The 19,562-nt window shown below is 39.7% G+C and overlaps 1 protein-coding gene across 1 annotated transcript in view; it reads right to left on the bottom strand.

Moving 5' to 3' along the window:
• Positions 1–19,562, bottom strand: part of Cog5 (component of oligomeric golgi complex 5) — a 290,729-nt gene that overhangs the window by 90,899 nt on the left and 180,268 nt on the right. Inside the window, exon 11 of the mRNA XM_032907620.1 lies at positions 8,621–8,702. Coding sequence (XP_032763511.1) covers positions 8,621–8,702 — 82 coding nt within the window. The remainder of the gene's footprint in view (positions 1–8,620; positions 8,703–19,562) is intronic.

Here is a 19,562-nt window from a genome sequence, read left to right as displayed (position 1 = left end):
GCCAAGGTTTGAGGATGTGTTTGCATCTGAGCTCTAGCACCACACACACATACACCAACAAAACAAAACGAAACAACAACAACCAAAACCTAAGGTAAAATGCTTTGATTATAAGAACAAAAATTCTAAAATGCATTTTACATAAAGATGAGGTTAGTCTTACACCGGTGTGTGTGTGTGACCTCCACTTTTAAGAACTAAATTGTTTATATAAAGTCCTGCATGTATATAGGGCATCAGAGTAGAAGTGAAGTGAAACTGTCTAAAAGAATAAAGGGGACTAAGGAGAGGCAGGCAGGAGAGGAAGAAGGAAGGAGGATATTGGGAATGTGCTCAGAAATGCATTATGGGCTTAGGTAATGTCCAGATGCAACACAGGACCATGTACAATGAACATACCCCAAAAAACAAGCAAAAAAATGGAACTACCCCATACCCCCAGCCATGAAAAATGCATCATTGAACTTCATTGCCAGAATGTTTGTTTGTGCTGTTGTTTAAGACAAGGTGTAGTATAGTTCAGGCTGTCCAAAAACTCCCGATAGTTGTACTGATGCCTTTCAAATGCTCTAATATTTTTTTAAAAAGTACTCATAATTATCTACCTTATTTGTTCTAAGTCTCATAACATTTGCTTTTTTTTTTTTTTTTTTTTTTTTTTGAGACAGGGTCTTACTTTGTGGCACTGACTGGCCTGGAACTCACTATGTAGACCAAGTTGCTCTCACAGAAACCTATCTGCTTCTGCTTCCTGGGTACTGGGATTAAAGGCATACACCACTAAACCTAGATATAATGTAAACTAGGAGTCAAACGTTGGAATATCAGCCAGTACTGTTAACCACTGAACCACCTCTATACAAGCCCTAACCATTTTTAAATACTAAGTTTTCATGGAAGGACACAGCATCTTCCCTCTTCCCCTCCCTTTAATTTCTGTCTTCCAGGTACTGTTTACTGAATCCCGCTGTGGGCCACCGAGGATGCCACCTTGACAAGGAGCACTCCTATTTTATGGGGCAAACATTCAGGTGGTGGTAGTAATTAGACACAGCAGATAAATTATTAATATGGGCTATGGAGAGTAATGAAACATTTTTATAATGAGAAATTCTTGGAAAAGTCTCAAATGAGAAAAAGAAATTGTTTTTACTTTGCTTGCTTGAAAATATGAATCATAACCCAACAGGTTGCTGAGTCAATATTATTATCTAGAAACTACAAGAGAAAAGAATGGACAAAAGGCTTAGAAACCATATTTTGGAAATAATCATGACCCACAGATAATTAAAAGGATTTGCTACAATAATTAATTTTATCTTCATGGTTACAGGTTTAGCATTTTACTTTTTGAGTAAATTTAAATTTGTTGTTTGTTCAAACCCAAGAACTTACTTTCTAGTAGACTATTTTTGCTAAGCATGAACATTCATAATCAGTAAGAACATGTTCCTAACTAAGAAAATTCCCCTTAGATACATTCTGCCAAAATATTACTTAGACAATCTGTTACCATTTGTCTGTAATTTTCAACTCTGCAGATGGCTACATTCCTTAACACAGCCTGCCTAGAATGTGAAGAAGCTCTACACACTACAGGGACTGTGCACACTATAAAAATGGAAGGTGCTTGACAAACAACTTACTTTGGAATTCTCCCCAAGGAAGTTATTAAAGTAATAATGATATCAGAAGATACAGGCTACTCTAAATGTGAAATATTAATGAGAATCCCTGCACAAAATAATTATATTTCCTCTCAGTAGCTTCTTTGACTCACAAACAGATGGCCCCAAGAGGTAAGGACAGAAAAACACACTGGGTTTTACAATGAAGAAGTAGGTCACTGGTAGCCTTATAGAGAAGAGTTTCACTAGAGTGGTGTTAGACGGTTAGACCTGTTAGTTACACCTAGCTAAGAAACAGACAGAATGCAAATGAAGACAAAAGCAGGAATCACTCTCATGAGAAATACAGAGAAGAGAATAAAAGTAACTAAAGAGGAAGGCTCATATTTTAGGTGTGATTAGACTGGAAAATCTAACATTCTAGAAGAAACCAGAATTCCCAGGTAGAGAGCAAAGCACCAATGATGCTGATAAGAGCTTTCTCCAAACCAGACTGGGCAGGAGTGAATGCACAGCTCAAGGAGGAGGAGGAAAGTCCATGCAGCTGCTGAAGGTCAAGTAGGGGAAACCGGCTCTAAAGTGGAAAAAGGTACTCAGAATCTGAGCTTCTTAATGAAGCACTGTCTTGCCTTCAGAGGGCTGATTATTCAGAGAACAAAATGAGGTAAAGCAGAATGGATGTTAAGTACTGAGATCTGGAATGGGTAAAGAAAAAGTAAGATGGGCAAAGAAAGATGAGCAAAATCCCTGTCTCTGTCTGTCTGTCTGTCTGTCTCTCTCCTCCCTCTCTCTCTCCTCTCTCTCTCTCTCTCTCTCTCTCTCTCTCTCTCTCTCTCTCTCTCTCTCTCTCTCTCTCTCTCTCTCTCACACACACACACACACACACACACACACACAATAGCACCATTACTTTTGATACTAGAGTAGGAGTTCTATTAGATGGCTCAACAGGGGGGCTAGAAAGATGGCTCAGCAGTTAAGAGCATGATTGTTTTTAAAGAGGTCCTGAGTTCAATTCCCAGCAACCACATGGTGGCTCACAGCCATCTGTAATGGAATCTGATGCCCTCTTCTGGTGTGTCTGATGACAGCTGCTATGTACTCCTATAAATAAAATAAATAAATCTTTAAAAAACACACATAGAAAATGACTCAACAGGAAAAGGTACTTGTTGCCAAGCTGAGACCTGTGTTTAGTGTCCAAGACATGGCAGGGGAGAACCTGCTTCCACAAGTCGTCCTCTGACCTTTACATATGTACACTGGCACATACACACATACATACATACATGCATACATACATAGAAAGACAGACAGACAGACAAATCTAATAGAGATTAGATAATAGTAGTGGTGGTTGTAAGTGGTAATAAAACCAGATTAAGGACTTCTGTTTCTGATTGGTTGAGATGGTACAAAAGAGCCAAACTGACCCTCCAATATGACTGCATACACTAGTGGAGGCAATCTTTGAGACAGTGGCTTCCAAGACATTTCATATTACATCAATCACATTACATCACTGACATGATCTCTGATAGGCAAGACACACAGTCTGCCTGCCTGCTTTTTCGGAAGGAATTTCCAGGCCACTGCACAGAAATGGGGTTGACAGAGCTGCACATCAGATTATGGAGGTGAGAGGAGAGCACTACACAAACCTGCAGGGTCCACCCAGAGTGTGTGGCAAACTCTTCCCAGCGTGTGTGAGGAATCCATAAGGGAGAAACACCCAGCCCAAAAGCTAGAGGGGATATCTGTCAGTCCCACGGGGCTGGAAATAATTCCTGTTCCTTACAGCGTAGGTGGGAGCCTCATAGTGCATCCTAGGGATGTGGAAAGGTGCTAAACGTTCTGCCCCTGAAGCAGGAAGTAATTAGTCCTAGATTAATCACTGCTCCAACTTTGCTAATAAATCTTCAAACAAGTTTCAGAAGGTTTAGTCAGACAGCAAAGGCCACCAGCAGAACCCGGGTGAAATTCAGTGTTTGAGACACAAGGGAAGGCAATCTAACCGAAAAAGCAGGAGTAGGAGCCACAGAGGGTTCCAAACAGGGCACTTCAGATCAGACCTGCTGCTGGAGCTCCCATTTCACATTGTGGGGAGGTGGTTTGAGATACTTTACAGAACTGTTACACAATTTCTGCAAGAAAAATGTTGAGAAAATCAATAATAAAGAATATTCTAAGATGCATAAGCTTAAGATTTTTTTCAAAGAATAAACATACTATACTTAAAAAGTTTAAGATATTTGTATTATGCTAATGGTTCTGGTGAGTAGATAATATCATACTGAAAAAAATTTTTTAAAACAAATTATGGGACTGGAGAGATGGCTCAGCGATTAAAAGTACTGACTCCTCTTCCAGAGTTCCTGAGATCAATTCCCAGCAACCACATGGTGGCTCACAACCATCTGTAATGGGATCCAATGCCCTCTTCTGGTGTGTCTGAAGACAGTGACAGTGTTCTCATATAAATAATATAAATCTTAAAAAAAACCCAAAAACCAAAAACAAAAAACAAATTATGACGGTGATTGCTCATTGAGTAAAAGTGCCCACTCTTAAGTGATTGCGACCCAAGTTTAATCCCAGGAACTGCATAGAAGAGAGAGAAAATCAACTTCCAAAACTTGTTCTTAGGCGCCAGATGTATGCCAAGGGATGCTTATATTAGAAAGTCCACGCAGACAGAATAAAATGAAAAGTTAAAAAGAATTAAAGAATCACGTCTGTAGCAACCCTGTATCTCACAGCACTTGTGACAAAGCGATAGCATACACTTTAATATTTAACAATGCTAGATCACAGCAGCCAAAATGAGGACCCAGATGGGGCTCGTTCTCTCTTTCTGGCTTGATGATGGCTACCAGCTTGGCAGGAGCCTCACAGCTGGCAAGCTCTGAGTGCTCTCCTTCGTATGAGGGTATAAATTCCGCGAGATCAGGGCCCTAGCCTATGGTGCTATTTAACAGTTTCTTCCATAAGACCCTGGCAGCATAGCTGCTGCCTCCATGCTGGAGCAGCTGTGAGGACTTCCACCTCACTACCTTCCATTGTGTGGCGTGGGTGGAGGGGAAGGAATGAACCCCCTTTCCACAAGGCGATTCCAATCACACCTAACAGTAAAATTGACTGGCATGGGATTTCGTGATGTTGCAGCTCCCAAGAGTCATGAAGGAGACTGCTGAGTTGTACAGCCTGACTTGTTCATGCTTGCATAAGTAGCCCTAATAAATTCACCGGCTCACCAAGCTGGAATTGCATGAAGATTTTCACTGCTCTGTCAGTGTCCTATCTACAATGAGGAGACATTTCTTCAAATTTCCCCAGAAAAAGTCACACAACAAGCTCTGTCCCAATAGTCATACTGGAGAATTCAGTTCAATATATTAATTGTGTGTGTGTCAGACATACAAACACACACACACACACACACACACACACACACACACACACACACACACAAGCATTACTGAGTTTATAACACAGATGGTTTGACTATTTCAACAATTCTTTGATCCTTTTCTCTCTCAGCTTTAAGACTCCCATAGCATATATGTTAGACTTATAAGTTCCACAAATGCTGAAAGTCAAAGTGTTCTTTGCTTTATTTCTTCATGCCTTTGCTTGGAATAACCTTTCCTTCTTTAGGGTTAAATCTGCTATTATTCTCACTTATTGAAATAATTTTAAATAGCATATGCTGATTTACATTGTCGATTTACTTACTCTGAAACACTTGAGCAATTGTAAATGCTTGTAGAGGGCTTTACACTCTTGTTTGACTCTTTGCACTGATTTTCCACTGTCTCTGCGTCCTAGGGATGGATCCTACTTTGCTGTTTCTCCCAGGTGTGCACCCTCTAATTACATTCTGGCTACGTGATTGATTCTATATTGCTGGCGACAGATTTTGTTGTGCTTAGGCTCAACTGAGCCAACCCAGTGTGATGGCTATTCTTTTGTTCTTAATTTGACTACATCTGGAACAAACTACAGTCCAGAAATGGAAGGCACACCAGTGAGAGATATTTTTGCTTGGTTTGAAGTGGGTGAATCCACTTCTAGTCTGTACCTTTGAGGCAGGAAGATAGATGCCTTTGATCTTGATGTTGAGGAAGACATACTTTTAATCTGGGCCATCCTTCTGCTAGAAGTCAACGTAAGGACACAAAAGGAAGCTTTTGCTCTTTGCCTGCTTTCCCTCTCTATGCGAGCACATCTTTCCTTCACTAGCATGGAAGCCTGCTTCCTCAGGACTCCAGCACAACTGAAGACCAGCTACAGTTTTGTGGACTGAGCACTGAGCAACTACAAAACTCTCAGACTTTTCGTTCATAGCTAGCCATCGTTGAATTAGCTAGAGTGCAGCCTGTAAACCATTCCAATAAATCCCCTTTCTATGTATGGACAGTAATCCTATTAACCGTTACTCTAGAGAACCCTGCTATTATGAGAGGCACTCCGTGATTCTTGTGTTGTGTACAGCTGTCTGGAACAGCTCGGTAGCAAGCTGGATGACTTGGTAGTTTGGACTTGTTCCTTTCCTCATGATTACCGACAGTGTCCAGGCTCTAGAAATAACCATGGCAAACTTTATTCTGCGTTAACTTGAGTTGGAAATGACCGTATTGCAGCAGTTGCTGTGACAGATGAGAGCCAGCCTGTGTCAACTTCTTCTTATTTTCAAGATGTATGTGACTTTGGATCAAAAAATAACTAAATCTTAGTACATTATGTTTAATTGGTAAGGTTGTGGCTGTACACCAGTTGCACCAGTATCAGCCTCGGAGGGAAAGAAAGCACAAGGGCGTTGTAGGATGTGTCCTGCTGGGAATGGGCTTCTGGTCAACAGGGAGAACGGAGTAGGAACAGGGAGGTGGAAACACAGAAGAGATGAGAGCAAAGCATTACCCACATTTACAACAGGCTGTTCCGGGAAGATTGGTTTAGAAACTTCAGGATAGTTATCAAGCTAACAAAGTCACACTGGACTGAGCACACTATTTAAATACATGACAATGGCTGCACTGTTTAATGTCAACTTGCCACAAACAGTCAGCGTCAAGTGGAGAAAATCCTTCTATAGGGTTGGTCTGCAGGTATGTCTGGAGGGCATCTTCTTGACTAATGATTGATCTGAGAAGGCCCAGCTCACTGTGGGTGGGGCCACCCTGGGAAAATGGTTCTGGATCATATAAGAGAGAAATACAAGTGAGCAGGCCAGTAAGCCGCATTACTTCATGGCGTCTGCTTCAGTTCCTGCCTCCAGTTCCTTCCCTGCTTGAGTTCCTGCCTGACTTCCTTCAGTGATGGACTGCTACCTAGAAGTAAATTTAAGATGAAATAGTCCTTTCTTCCCCAAGTTTCTTTTGGTCACAGCGTTTTATCACAACAGACGATGCCCTAAGACATAAGTTAATATCAACAGGGCTTTTCAAGTGTGTGTTTTCATAAAGATTTCCAACACACAATTTCCCCTTTTGATGTCTTTTCTGCCATCCACCAACTGTGAAGAATGGAGACAGCTGCATTTCCCTTTCACTGTGATTGGGAGGAGAGAGAAGTATGTTCTGCTTTCGAAGTAGTAGATTAACTAAAAATGAATGAGGGATATTTGAGGAGTGATGGAAATTTTCTACATCTTAACTGTAATAACAATGCAAATATATAAGCATTTGCCAACATTTACATAATTTATGTTACAATTGGGAGCTTCTACTCTATATAAATTGTAGTTCATTAAAGCTCACCCAAACTGAAAACCAAATGTGGAGAGGAATAGCACCTTACAGCCTGATTAGGATGACGTACAGCAGCCAGTCAGTCCTAGTGAAGGAGCTGCTTAACTGTGCAGCACAGCGGTTAGAGGGTGAGAGGAAGCAGCAAGTACCAGTTCATTCAACCCCACCTTCTCAGTCTGAACAAGGTTCACGACACAGTGGGCCATTTTAGTAAGGGACTGTGGATAAAAACTTAATTATACGCACTCTTAAAGCCTTTTCACAAAAGGCTTCTGGAATTTGGTCATTAAGTACACACTTAAGCTGAGACACACATTTCACTGTTTTTAGATACTCTGCCATGTCTCAAGGCCATCCTTAGCTCTATATTGAGGTACTGTCTCATAGAAATAACAACAAAAAAGTTCTGTGGATCCTATTTTTTCTTTAAACTTGTTATTGTTGTACATAGCTACAATGGAGGGAGTCCTGCATGCCACAGAGTACACGTGGATGTCAAAGGACAGCTTTGTGGAACCAGTTCCTGCTACTTGGGTTTTGTTTGTTTGTTTTGTTTCAATTTGGTTTGGTTTTAAGCAAAACATCTTATTTAGCTCAGCATATTAATAAACAGCACTTCACACAAAACCATGTAAATTCTCTCTATTTTTATGTGGATCCTGAAATGAGATACAGGTCACCAGCCTTGAGTGGCCTTTACTTGTTGAGCCATCTGATAGGCCCAGGAGCATCATATTCTAATAACCAACGTGTAACTCACAGCTCATATCTTTATTTATATCAAATTTTCATTTTATAGCTTCAGTTTAAAAAGAATTCACTCTAATAAAGCATTAATTAAATTAACATCAACTGCTTTAAACTATCTATACAGGAAATATGCAGCTCAGTTAAGAATATTAGTGTAAGCTGGGAGTGATGGCCCATGCCTTGGGTCCCTGTGCTTGGAAGGCAGAGGCAAGAGGGTCTGTGATTTTGACGCCAGCGTCATCTATAAAGTGAGTTCCAGGAGAGCCAAGGTTGTTATACAAAGAAGCCCTGTCTCAATTACAACAACAAAAAGAATGCTATTCTAAATGTTAAAACTAATTAAATGGCTAAGAGATTCCTCATTAAACATTAAGCATTTATGTTAAAATGACAGTTTTAACATAATAAATTATTTTTATGAACCAATACTTCTGACATCAAATTTTAAAGCAACTAAACATCTGAAATGAATCCAAATGGATGGTAACTTACAGTCTGTCGCTGCATGAAAGTGAGAAGAGAGCGCCAGAGTGACTGCATTCCAAAACATGTATAAAATTTCAGGCTGTCCATCCTGAAAGTCAAAGACACGGAACAGGAGAACACTCATTAATTTGCAGATAAGCAGCAAAGGTTGGAAGCTGCTCAGCAAGTAGTAAAAGGACGGCTCTTCTCGGGTACCCAATATGGTCCCAGTGCTCCTATCGCTGGCTCTCAACTACTGGTAACTCCTAATCCAGAGTGCACCCACACGTGTCACATTCACCCAGAGACACTTGGTCATACACATACATAATAAAGTCACCAACCGAAAGATAAAGAAGGTGCGAGTTTTGTTTTATATCCGAGCAATTACTTGCTATCCTATCCTGCTCTTCTACTCATTAGCCCCACGGCCTTGGGCAAGAGTGTAGACATCCTCAGCCCTCATCTCCTCGTCTGTAGACAAGCTGGCAGGAGAACCATCACTGCAGCACTGTATGAAGATTACAGAGGGAAAGAGAGCCTTGGGCCAGTGCATGGCATACAATAAAGCCTGGGTGAATGAGGATTATTATCATCTTCGGTCTCTGATATACACAAGCAATCTGTGCGACGGCAACAAGATCGGCCAAGCATACTCAGACCAAGGATAGTGAGCATTATAAAAGAGAATGATCAAAATCCTGTTAGAAATTTTTAAGAAAAAGACAAAAATGACAGATTTACCATTAATGCAAAGTATCAGGATACTTGTATTCAAATTTGAGCATGTTTTATAACTAAAGACTGAAAAGAAAGGGCAAGTATTGATACACACAAAATTTTTAAAAAAGAAAGTATAGGGGCTGGAGAGGTGGCTCAGGAGTTAAGAGCACTGGCTGCTCTTCCAGAGGACCCAGCAGCCACATGGCTGAGATCTAATCCTGCTTTCTGCCCTCCGAACTCAATAGACACTGCATACACATGGTGCACTTATATATGCTGGCAAAATAGCCATACACACAATTTTTTGAAAATCTCAAAAAAGTAATTAAAAAAGAAAAAATATTTCATTTTAGAATAAAGTTACATTCTAAGAAATTTGAGCAACTATATTAAGGTATGTCTGTCAGTTCAGTGGTATTCTATTGGTTTTGAAATATAAATATACTAATTTCATATGGTAATTTCTATGTATTTTAATTCTATGTATGTATATACTAATTTTAAAATAACCATATAATATATATTTTAATAATGAAACACTATCAGTGTGGTAAAAATTAAATTAAAAACTATTAGCAAAGAGTCAGATACAAAACCAGCACCAGCAGAACAAAATATATAGCAAAAATCCAAAGCCTTGTATGCATACGGTCATATATTCCATAGCAAGGCACCAAGACTATACAAGGAAAGTGCAGTCTGATCAACATACTGAGAAAGCTAGATATACACATGCTAAAAAAAATGAAGCAGAATCTGTACCTTACTCCATAATAAAAATTAACTCAGTGAAGACTTTAACAAGACTTAAACCAGCAAAGTTCTTACAGGAAAAGGTGAAGTAACTCCAAGACAACATATGCCACTATAATTACTGTGGACATAATTCTGGCATTAAAACTGAAAACTATCAGTGTGTAAATAAAAACAATCTGTAGATGAAATCAACTGGATAGGAAGAATATTTGCCCATCACAGACACGATGAGGGGTTAATGCTTAGAACACACTGCTCTATAACAACCAAAGACGAGCCAGTTAACATTAGAGAAAGGAATTAAGTAGACATTTCTCCAAATAAAGTGACAGTAGGGTCAACATCACGAGCCAGAAGGGACACATTATTAATATATCGGCCACTACCCGAGTGCAGCAAGAGAGAAGAAACCTGCCATTTCAGCGCCTTCTCTGAGCCAGGACCATTGGGTATTCAGTCGTCCTTACACTCCTTGGGCTACATGTGGCAATGAACAGAAAGCAAAAGCAAAAATAACAAACCCAAACATAACACGTTTGAGGCAACGAGGTTCCTAAACAGAGCTCACGCACACTTCTGAGAGGAAAGGCAAATACTGGAGGCATTACACATGACGGAGGGCCGTGGAGATGGCTCAGTGAGGAAAGTTCTTGTCACCCAAGCACTAGGCCCTGCCACTGAATTCCAGAAGTCACATAAAAAGCGGTGGGTGGCAGTGCACACTGGTGAGCCCAGTGCTTCTCTCGGCAAGGGAAGGGAGAAGTCCCATCACCTGTGGCATGCTCTTGCCCACCCCCACAAAGATGTTAAATAGAGTAAGCGCATGGTTTACTAATCCTACTTCTGAATATTTATCTCAGATAGAGAGATTTTACACACTCATTGGACTCACTGCAACATCACTTACAAAAGCAAAGTGAAAGCAATCTACAAAATCCCAAAGTATTAGTGGATAGGTGGTCAACACAGAAGGCAATGCAGGGAAGAAAGGTAAATCATACCAAGGTTATTTAATAAAGTGCTAGGGAGTTATCTTTACCTAAAATTATATACAGTACATATAAGTGTATGTACAGGCACAGACACACACACACACACACACACACACACACACACACACACACACCCTAGTACCAGGCATGAGAAACTTCTTTTTGAATAGTTGGCCATGATAGGCTAACTAAATCCCAAAATGATACAGATGATCACTGTAGCTCTGGGTCTCTCAGGTGTTCAGGATGGGCCCCATTACTGAAGACACTGCACACCTAGGACATGAGACTCAGATGTCAAGCTGGATCTGACCTGAAAGCCTCTTCCTGTGGTCTAGCTTCCATGGTACCAGAAACCCCTATGCAAGCCGCCAGGGAGGAAAACATGCAACACATGTAATCACAGCAACACCATGGTAAGATATTAATAAAGGGGCAGCAAGTAGCACTCGTGTTGGGGGCAATCGACAGTGAGCTAACTAGACCAAGGTCCACTCTACAGTTGGAAAATCTGCCTGCTACTAGAAACCCAGCCAGCTTCCTGGCACTAATGAGAACAGGGACCTTGGAAAAGAATCTGCTACCAACACTTGCTAGACCAGCGTAATTCCTTATTATGCGCTACATGCTAGCTTTATACCCACAGATAACTGTGGCACCATACCCCATACAAAGCCTCTCTTTACAGCAAATAGAGACCGTCACTGAAAACCACAACTAAACAATCCAGAGATCCACAGAGCATGGCGAGCCGCCTCAATGGATGCATCTATTCCACAGCCCCTGCATCGATGACTCAGGAACATGTTGGAAGAGGGGCAGAAAGTCTGTAGGAATCAGAAAACCTGGAATTTGCTGTGAGACAGTCTTGCCTAGAAATGGCTACATAAACGAAATGGTGCTATCAATGGACATGCTAACATGGAAGGGAGAAACTTCCCGCTCCTCCATCCCCCAGACTAGGAATTACTGGTGACTGATGACTGGTGGAAGGAGAATTATCCTCTCCTTAGGACGAGCCCCCATATGGTTGTCCACTGCAGATGGTCAGTTCTGACAGCATATATATACACAGACAGAAAGAAAACAGACTCAGCAGATCATATATGTACATCTATGCATAGATATTCATGCACATATATATGTATGTAACAATAATAGTCAAACAAAAAGGTCGTTAACTTTTTAGCATGGAGGATGTAATTGCGGTTAGGAAGGGTTGGAGGAAAGAAAGGGGAGAAGTGATATTTTATTTTGATGAAAACATATTAAAAAGAATCATGGTATATGCGTATATTATTATTTCAGAGTTAAAACCAAAATAAATTCTGTCAAATACTAAAACCTAGATGAACTTTACAGGCATATGCTAAATAAAATAAGCCAAAGAAAACATTTTTAATCTGTGATATATGTGTGTATTATGTACTTATTTAAAGTCTTAGAGATTTCTGAAAACTTGGTGTGCATATGTAACACTACTGTATTAGTGTCACCTAAATTACTGAATTAGACAGTTATGATGTTAAAATTTTAGCTTTTATTTTACCACTATCAAAAAGTATTGGGGGGTACAGAAATGACTCAGTGAATAAAGTACTTATTGATAAGCATGAGGCCCTGGCTGTGGATTCTGAGCATAAAGGCATGATCAGACAGAGAAAATTATATCCTGGGAGGTGTTAGTGGCCAGCTAGTTTAGCCAAAATACCTAGCTCTGGGTTCAGTAAGAGACTGTCTCCAAAAACAGTTAGAAGTGAAGAAGTAAGACACGAGATTGATTTCTGGCCTCCACATCTGCAAGCATACATGTACAAACACATATATCTCACACATACACACACAAAGTATTTACAAGAAATGGTGATGCATACCTGTAATCCCAACACTCAGGAGGTTGAGGCAAGAGGATCCTGAGTTTGAAGCCAGCCTGGGCTACACACATAGTAAGATAATGTTTCCAAATCAAACAAATAAAAACAACAAAAGAAATTTATGGTGAATGTCTGTAAATGTTAAAAATAATAACCCTGAACATTAAGGTTTGTTTCTTTTTTCTGTACCAAGACAAATGTAGACTTAAGTATGTTTTCTTGTTGGAAACATTGAACGATCCTCACACTGTGACAGGCTCCAATGGCCTACTTTAGAACATAGTGTACAGACTACTGAGCCTCAGGAGACAGTATGGTCCTTGTCTAACACCGTAACTTCAACCCAAAGAGAGAGATTTCAAAATTCCTGATCAACACAAGGAAGACTCTCTTTTTGTTTCTTCTGAGACAGAGATTCGTGATGCAGACAGAGCAGACTGGCCTTGAACCCATCACAGTTCATCTGCCTCAGACAGTGCTGTCACTACATGTATGTCTCACCAGGTCTGATTTGACCATACTATCAAAATCAACTTTCCTTGATACTTGAAAATTTTACGTTCTCTCCCCAAGACTTGGTTTCTCCTGTAGCTTTCACTATCCTGGAACTCACTCTGCAGACCAGGCTGTCCTCGAACCAGCAGCCTGCCTCTGCCTCCCTAGTGCTGGGACTGAAGGTGTGTACCATCACCTCCTGGTGTTACATCTACATTAAGATTGACCCAACTTTGCTTTTCTGAGGTAGTCATGTAAATGAAGGATGCAGACGGCTCCTTTTAAAGTGCAGTTACATGACTCCAAATGTGAACTACTTTTCTTGCTGGGTGGTGGCGAGGGCAAAAAGAAGTGGTTCAAACCATGTTTGGAGACACATGTCATAGACTGAGAAATTTTCTCTCCAGAAAGAATCTTAAGAAAATTTACATATTAAAATGAAATAATAAAATATTTTCAACAGTGGCAACTTTTTGTAACTTAAAAAATATAAGTAAAATTGATTTTTTTTTGTAAAATTGATACTTTAACTAATAAATTAATTATACTTTCTGGGGAAAGTATTTCATTTCCCGTCTCAGATTTAGTAAGAGAAAGTTTTTGGAACAGAGTTTTATCTCTATTCCACACATTTCCTGCCTCCGTGGTGATGTGATTTTAAACCACAATACGGAAGTTCCATCTAAGAGCTTTGCCTTTTTCTAAGCATCCATTACAGGGTGTCTGGGCAACGGGCGGCCATGGGCTTTCATCATTGCCTTTTATGATTCCCTTCCCTTCCTTTGTTTTCTGTGATTTTTTTTTCTTTTGCTTTCATCTCCTTCATGGGATGAGCACTGCAGATTTCAATTCCATCAAAGGCCACATTTAGTCCCATTCCCCCCCACCCCCCGCCAAACACACACAAAAGAGTTTTAATCTTACGTGATCGCATATCTCACTTTTCAGAAGCAAAAATAAAGATTCATCTTCGGAGGCTAAACATCAGGAATCAATTATCTAAATAATAATCAACATACAGCTCTGAACAAACTAAAGCTATCTTCTCAATAGACACGAGTACAGAAAAGGCTTTTAGTTATCTCAAGCAGCCTTACGTAGTAATACACGGGCTAATTCTTCCATTTAGTATGGTGAATTAGAGACTTCAAAGTGAGAAAAACTTGCTCTACTCTGAGTAGATGAGTCATCACTCTGACATTTGTGGTCCACACGGGAAATAGAAGGGTAACAATGGGACTCTCTTCATTATAAAGTTGAGATCTCTTGCCTTTGACCTAAAGGCAAGCCTGCACTCACCACACTGCTATGGGAAAGAAGAGCACACAACACAGGAGATGGAGAGAGGAAAAGGACAAGTAAGTAGATTTGGAAAGAGGAAAGATGGAAGTCAGGCAAGGGTAAGATCAAGAGGCACCAGTCCATTAATGAGGTGCTAGTCAGCCACTTGAGAGGTTTAACAAGAAAATACCATCACGATCTAGATTTTAGTTTAGGAAAACCATTCTGACAGTAATATAGGAATCTGACTGGTAACAATACTATACATTAGGAGCTTAATAGGAGGATTTCCCTAAGGTCACATTACAAGAGTGGCAAGAGCAGTATATAGGAGGTTGGTGACTGGATGAAAAGATAATATATTTATAATACATCAAGGCAAGATACATTTGGGAAGAACCAGAAAGATGGAGTCTGTGGCAAAAAAATAAAATAAAATAAAATAAAATAAAATAAAATAAAATAACAAGACTCCAGAAGGAGCAGCAGATAGGCAGAGCTCATAGGCCATGTCCATAGAGCCCATGGGGCACCCAAGTGAGATTCATCTATATCAACCAGTGATTTTATAAAATAGTATTAATAAAAGTAAACAAATCCTTTTTCTTAAAAGCAAGATCCAGCTAAACTGACTCGCATGATACCTCCACATGGAGATGGCAGCAAATGCAAGCATACGTGGGGTCCTCTCAGGCATGAGAAAAGATACTTAGGGATGCATAGAGGAACCACAACAGAGGGCTTCAGAAGACAGAAATAAGGCAGAAGTGAATTTGCCTATCTTGCACAAAATGTTTCAGCCCCAACTTTCATTGGTGGACTTGCAGAATGTCTTATTCACTGTCACTTTATCACAGACAGTGCTTATTCTGACCCAAAGAACTCACTTCATAGCCAGAAAAGTACACTGTGGGCCGAAGCTCATTGCCTCTACTGATCTGACTGATGTTCTCCTTATCCTGAAGCAGCTAGCTAGCCTAGTAGAATGGTGGAATGGTTTAAAGACAGTTATGGTACCAGTTACATGACAGTAGACTTAAGAACCAGGGCAGGGTGTTCCAGAAGGTGGGTATATGCTTTGAATCAGCCTCTATTACATATGGTGGTTTCTCTTGCACCTGGGATTCACTAATCCGGGAATTAAGGAGAGGAAAGGAAATGCTATCTTTCACTCACTATCTCCCCTGTGAGAAACTAAGGCAATTTTTACTTCCTGCCCCCCACAATCTTAAATTATACCAGAAGTTTGGGTTCATGCCAGAGTAAAAGAAACATTTCATTGAACTGAAGCTTGAGACTTGCTAATTTGAGCTTCTGATGCCTTTAAATGAAAGGTCAAAGAAAGGATTACCAGCATTGGGAGGAGTAACTGATTCAGAATGCTAGGGGAATTTGAATTGCCTCTGTACAATGAAGGAAGGGAATATTAGATCGGCAGTACAAAAGATCCTTTAGGTTACCTCTTGGTGTTACTGTGTCCTGGTAATAAGGTCAACTACTACAACACAATCCAAACAAAATGACAAAGGGCACAGATGCTTAAGGAATAAAATTATGGGTTACTTTTCCAGGAAAAAACTCCCAAGGCCTGCTAAGACCTGTTACACATGGATGGAATATAGAACGGTGAACAGAGGAAGACAGTTAAATATACTAGCTGAGTACGTGCTCTGTCCTATTCTCTTAAGGATGTTTGTACACACACACACACACACACACACACACACACACACACACACACACAAATATACTAAGCAGATATATTGTTTTCTTTTATTCGTTTTTCTTTATCATGCACTACAACATCAATTGAGATAGTAACAGTGGTTATCATATTTAAATTATGAGACAAAAAGACCAAGCATTCTTTAAGGAACATTGGCATCTACTGTAAAATAAGTAATGCATTTGTGGCTACACATGAGATAGTTCCATCACACAGGGTAGAATTACAACCTGGTTATTGCTTTCATTTGGAAATTAAGTATGACATAAGAAAACATGATTAGGCATCAGGTTAACACATGAGTAAGTAGATTATGATGGCAAACATTAGTTGTCACGTTGACTACATTTGTAATTAAAATCCAAGTGGCAAGGCATGTTGACTATAGATTTTTTTATTGAATAATTTGAAGTGTAAAGATTCACCCTAAATTTGGGCCATATTTTCTAGTGGCAGCCCACACAGAAAGGACATGCAAGAAGGAGGCTTTTGCTTTTTGCATGTTTACCCCTGTTCTTGCTGGGAAGTTCCTCTATCCTGTTGCTGAGACATTCCTTTACTGGGATTAGAACCTACGTCTTCAGGATTCTAATGTAACTGAAGACTAGCAGCTGTCTAGGAATTCCCCAGGATTCCACCAATAATAGATGGGAACTGTTGAGACATCCAGTTCTGTGATGAACAACTACTGGGTTCTTTGCCTTTCCGTCAGGAGACAGCTACTACTGTTAAAATACCTGGACCACAGCCTATAAGACATCCCCTTTTAATATACATATTCATTCATTTAATCATTTCTGTTCCTGTAGAGAACACTAAGTTTGGGAGTGTTTGTTTTCAGATGTAAACATTGAGAAGGGGGAAGGGGCTACTATTAGAAGAGAAGTACGTGCTTATCATTACAAACACAGGAGGAGCCTGGGGAGAAAATACAACTTCCTTCTTCCTTCCTAACACGGGTATAAAGAAAGGACGATCAGGAACACCAGGTTGTCCACTTTGCCAAGGTTTCTAAGTCAAGTAAGCTGACAGGGAAAAGGTCAGAGAGAAGCAAGCTACATACAGATCAAAAGAAAAGAAGATGCAAATGACTTAGGGGAAAGTCTGTGCCAGAGATCTCTGTAGAGACTCACTAGGTGAATGGGAGGCCTGCAGACTTGATCAAAGAAGTCAGGTGGATATGAATTGTAAATTAGTCCTTATTCATCTTCTGAATTCAAATCAGAGGAACCCTGACTTTGCAAATACAAGACAAAGAAAGAAGGTGTCTTTGCACAAAAAGAGCTTTATGGAGTTAAGATTCATCTCATCTGATGTTGAGTGTGACTAGGAACAGTCATGCTTTACATGTAGCTGGATGACAAAAAAACAGTGTTAAAAACAATTAAATAAAACGTTCTCTCCAAACTCAAGTCCCATCTTTTGTCATCAGCTATCTAGACACCTAAAATATTACTGGGTCCTAGTCAGCATTCCACGTCAGACAAGATGAAATATAAGCCAGCAATTTGGGCAGCCCCATTCACAGGCACAGATATATACACATATACACAGGTGTCAGCACATATGCAAAACACAAATATACACACATAATAGAGTAAAAACACAGTTGGCATAAGAAAATATCCATTAACTAAGAATCAAATGAAGATCTGGCATTCCAACACCTAACTGAAAGGTTCTGATGTCTCATCTAAAGCTTTTTGTTAGATATTCCCACAATCAACTGTCAAACACATTTTTATGTCAAGACAGTGTCACTGCTGAACTCTGTTGTGGTGATTAATACTTTAGCATTTTTTTCAACATATATTTCTGTGCAGGACTGGATTATAACTGTCTTTATCACCTTTGTCTGAGCTTAGTACTAAGGATATAATAGACTTACTTTATAGATTGGTGGGTAGGGAGTGCTCCTTTCCTTTAGGATAATAGAATTCCTCTTTCTTGAATTCTGCAAAAATTACACTTTAAGAAGTATCTGGGCCAACTGTTTTGTTGCTAAGAGGATAAACCACAGACTCAATTTCTTTAAAGGCTATAGGAGTATGAGTCATGCTTTCAAAGGCTAAGTAGACACTTGAAAGGCTGTATTTATCTAGAAATGTGTCCATTTCTACTTATATCTTAAAATTAGTTCTCCATAATATACTTATATATTTTTATAATCTTTAATCTTGATAAAAATTTACATGTAGAGATAATATACAAAAATAAGAATCCATTCACAGGGGCTAGAGAGATGGCTCAGCAGTTAAGAGCCACTGATTGCTCTTCCAAACGTCCTGAGTTCAAATCCCAGCAACCACATGGTGGCTCACAACCATCTGTATTCGGACCTGATGCCCTCTTCTGGTGTGTCTGAAGACAGCTACAGTGTGCTTATATATAATAAATGAATTAATTAAAACAGAAAGCCATTCCCTAACTGTTTGCTCAAATAAACTACTTGTTAATATTCAGCCGTATTACGTTATCATCTTCATGCTTTGTCTCTGTGAACTAATAGAGGATAAGTAAAAAAAACATAGTGGCTCTGAAGAAATAAACTGATCTGTGAGAAATAAAGATATTCTTTTACTCTTAATATAAAAATAGTATAATGATTAAAGTCAATGAAGTCCAAGACCCTATGAATGATAATAGAAATACACAGAAGGTACAACTGAGTTCTACATTGCATTGTATGTGGTAGTCTAAATAACAATGGCCCCATAGGTTCATGTAGTTGAATTCTTGGTCACCAGGGAGTGGCACCTTTTGAAAGGAGTGGCCTTGTTAGAGGAACTGGGTCCCTATCTAGAGGTGAGCATTTAGGTTTCAAAAGTGCATGCCGAGCCCAGGGTCTATCTCTTCTTACTGCCTGAAGATCTGGATGTATACCTTTAAGCTACTTCTCCCATACCATGTTTTCCTATGTGTCACCATGGTTTCCACCATGATAATAAACTAAACTCCTAAAACTGTAAGCAAGCCCCAAATTAAATGCTTTCAAGGTTGCCGTGGTCACAGTGTCTCTTCACAGCAGTGTAACACTGACTAATACTACACAAGCTGTGTATTTTGCAGTCTGTGGTAATGCAAAACTAACTTATTACATCTATTTGCTTCTTTGGATTTTG

This window comes from Rattus rattus, chromosome 7 (assembly GCF_011064425.1).
Source record: "Rattus rattus isolate New Zealand chromosome 7, Rrattus_CSIRO_v1, whole genome shotgun sequence".
NCBI classification, from domain to species: domain Eukaryota; kingdom Metazoa; phylum Chordata; class Mammalia; order Rodentia; family Muridae; genus Rattus; species Rattus rattus.
Note: the sequence above shows the minus strand (reverse complement) of the source record. Positions and strands in the feature narration are given on the sequence as shown.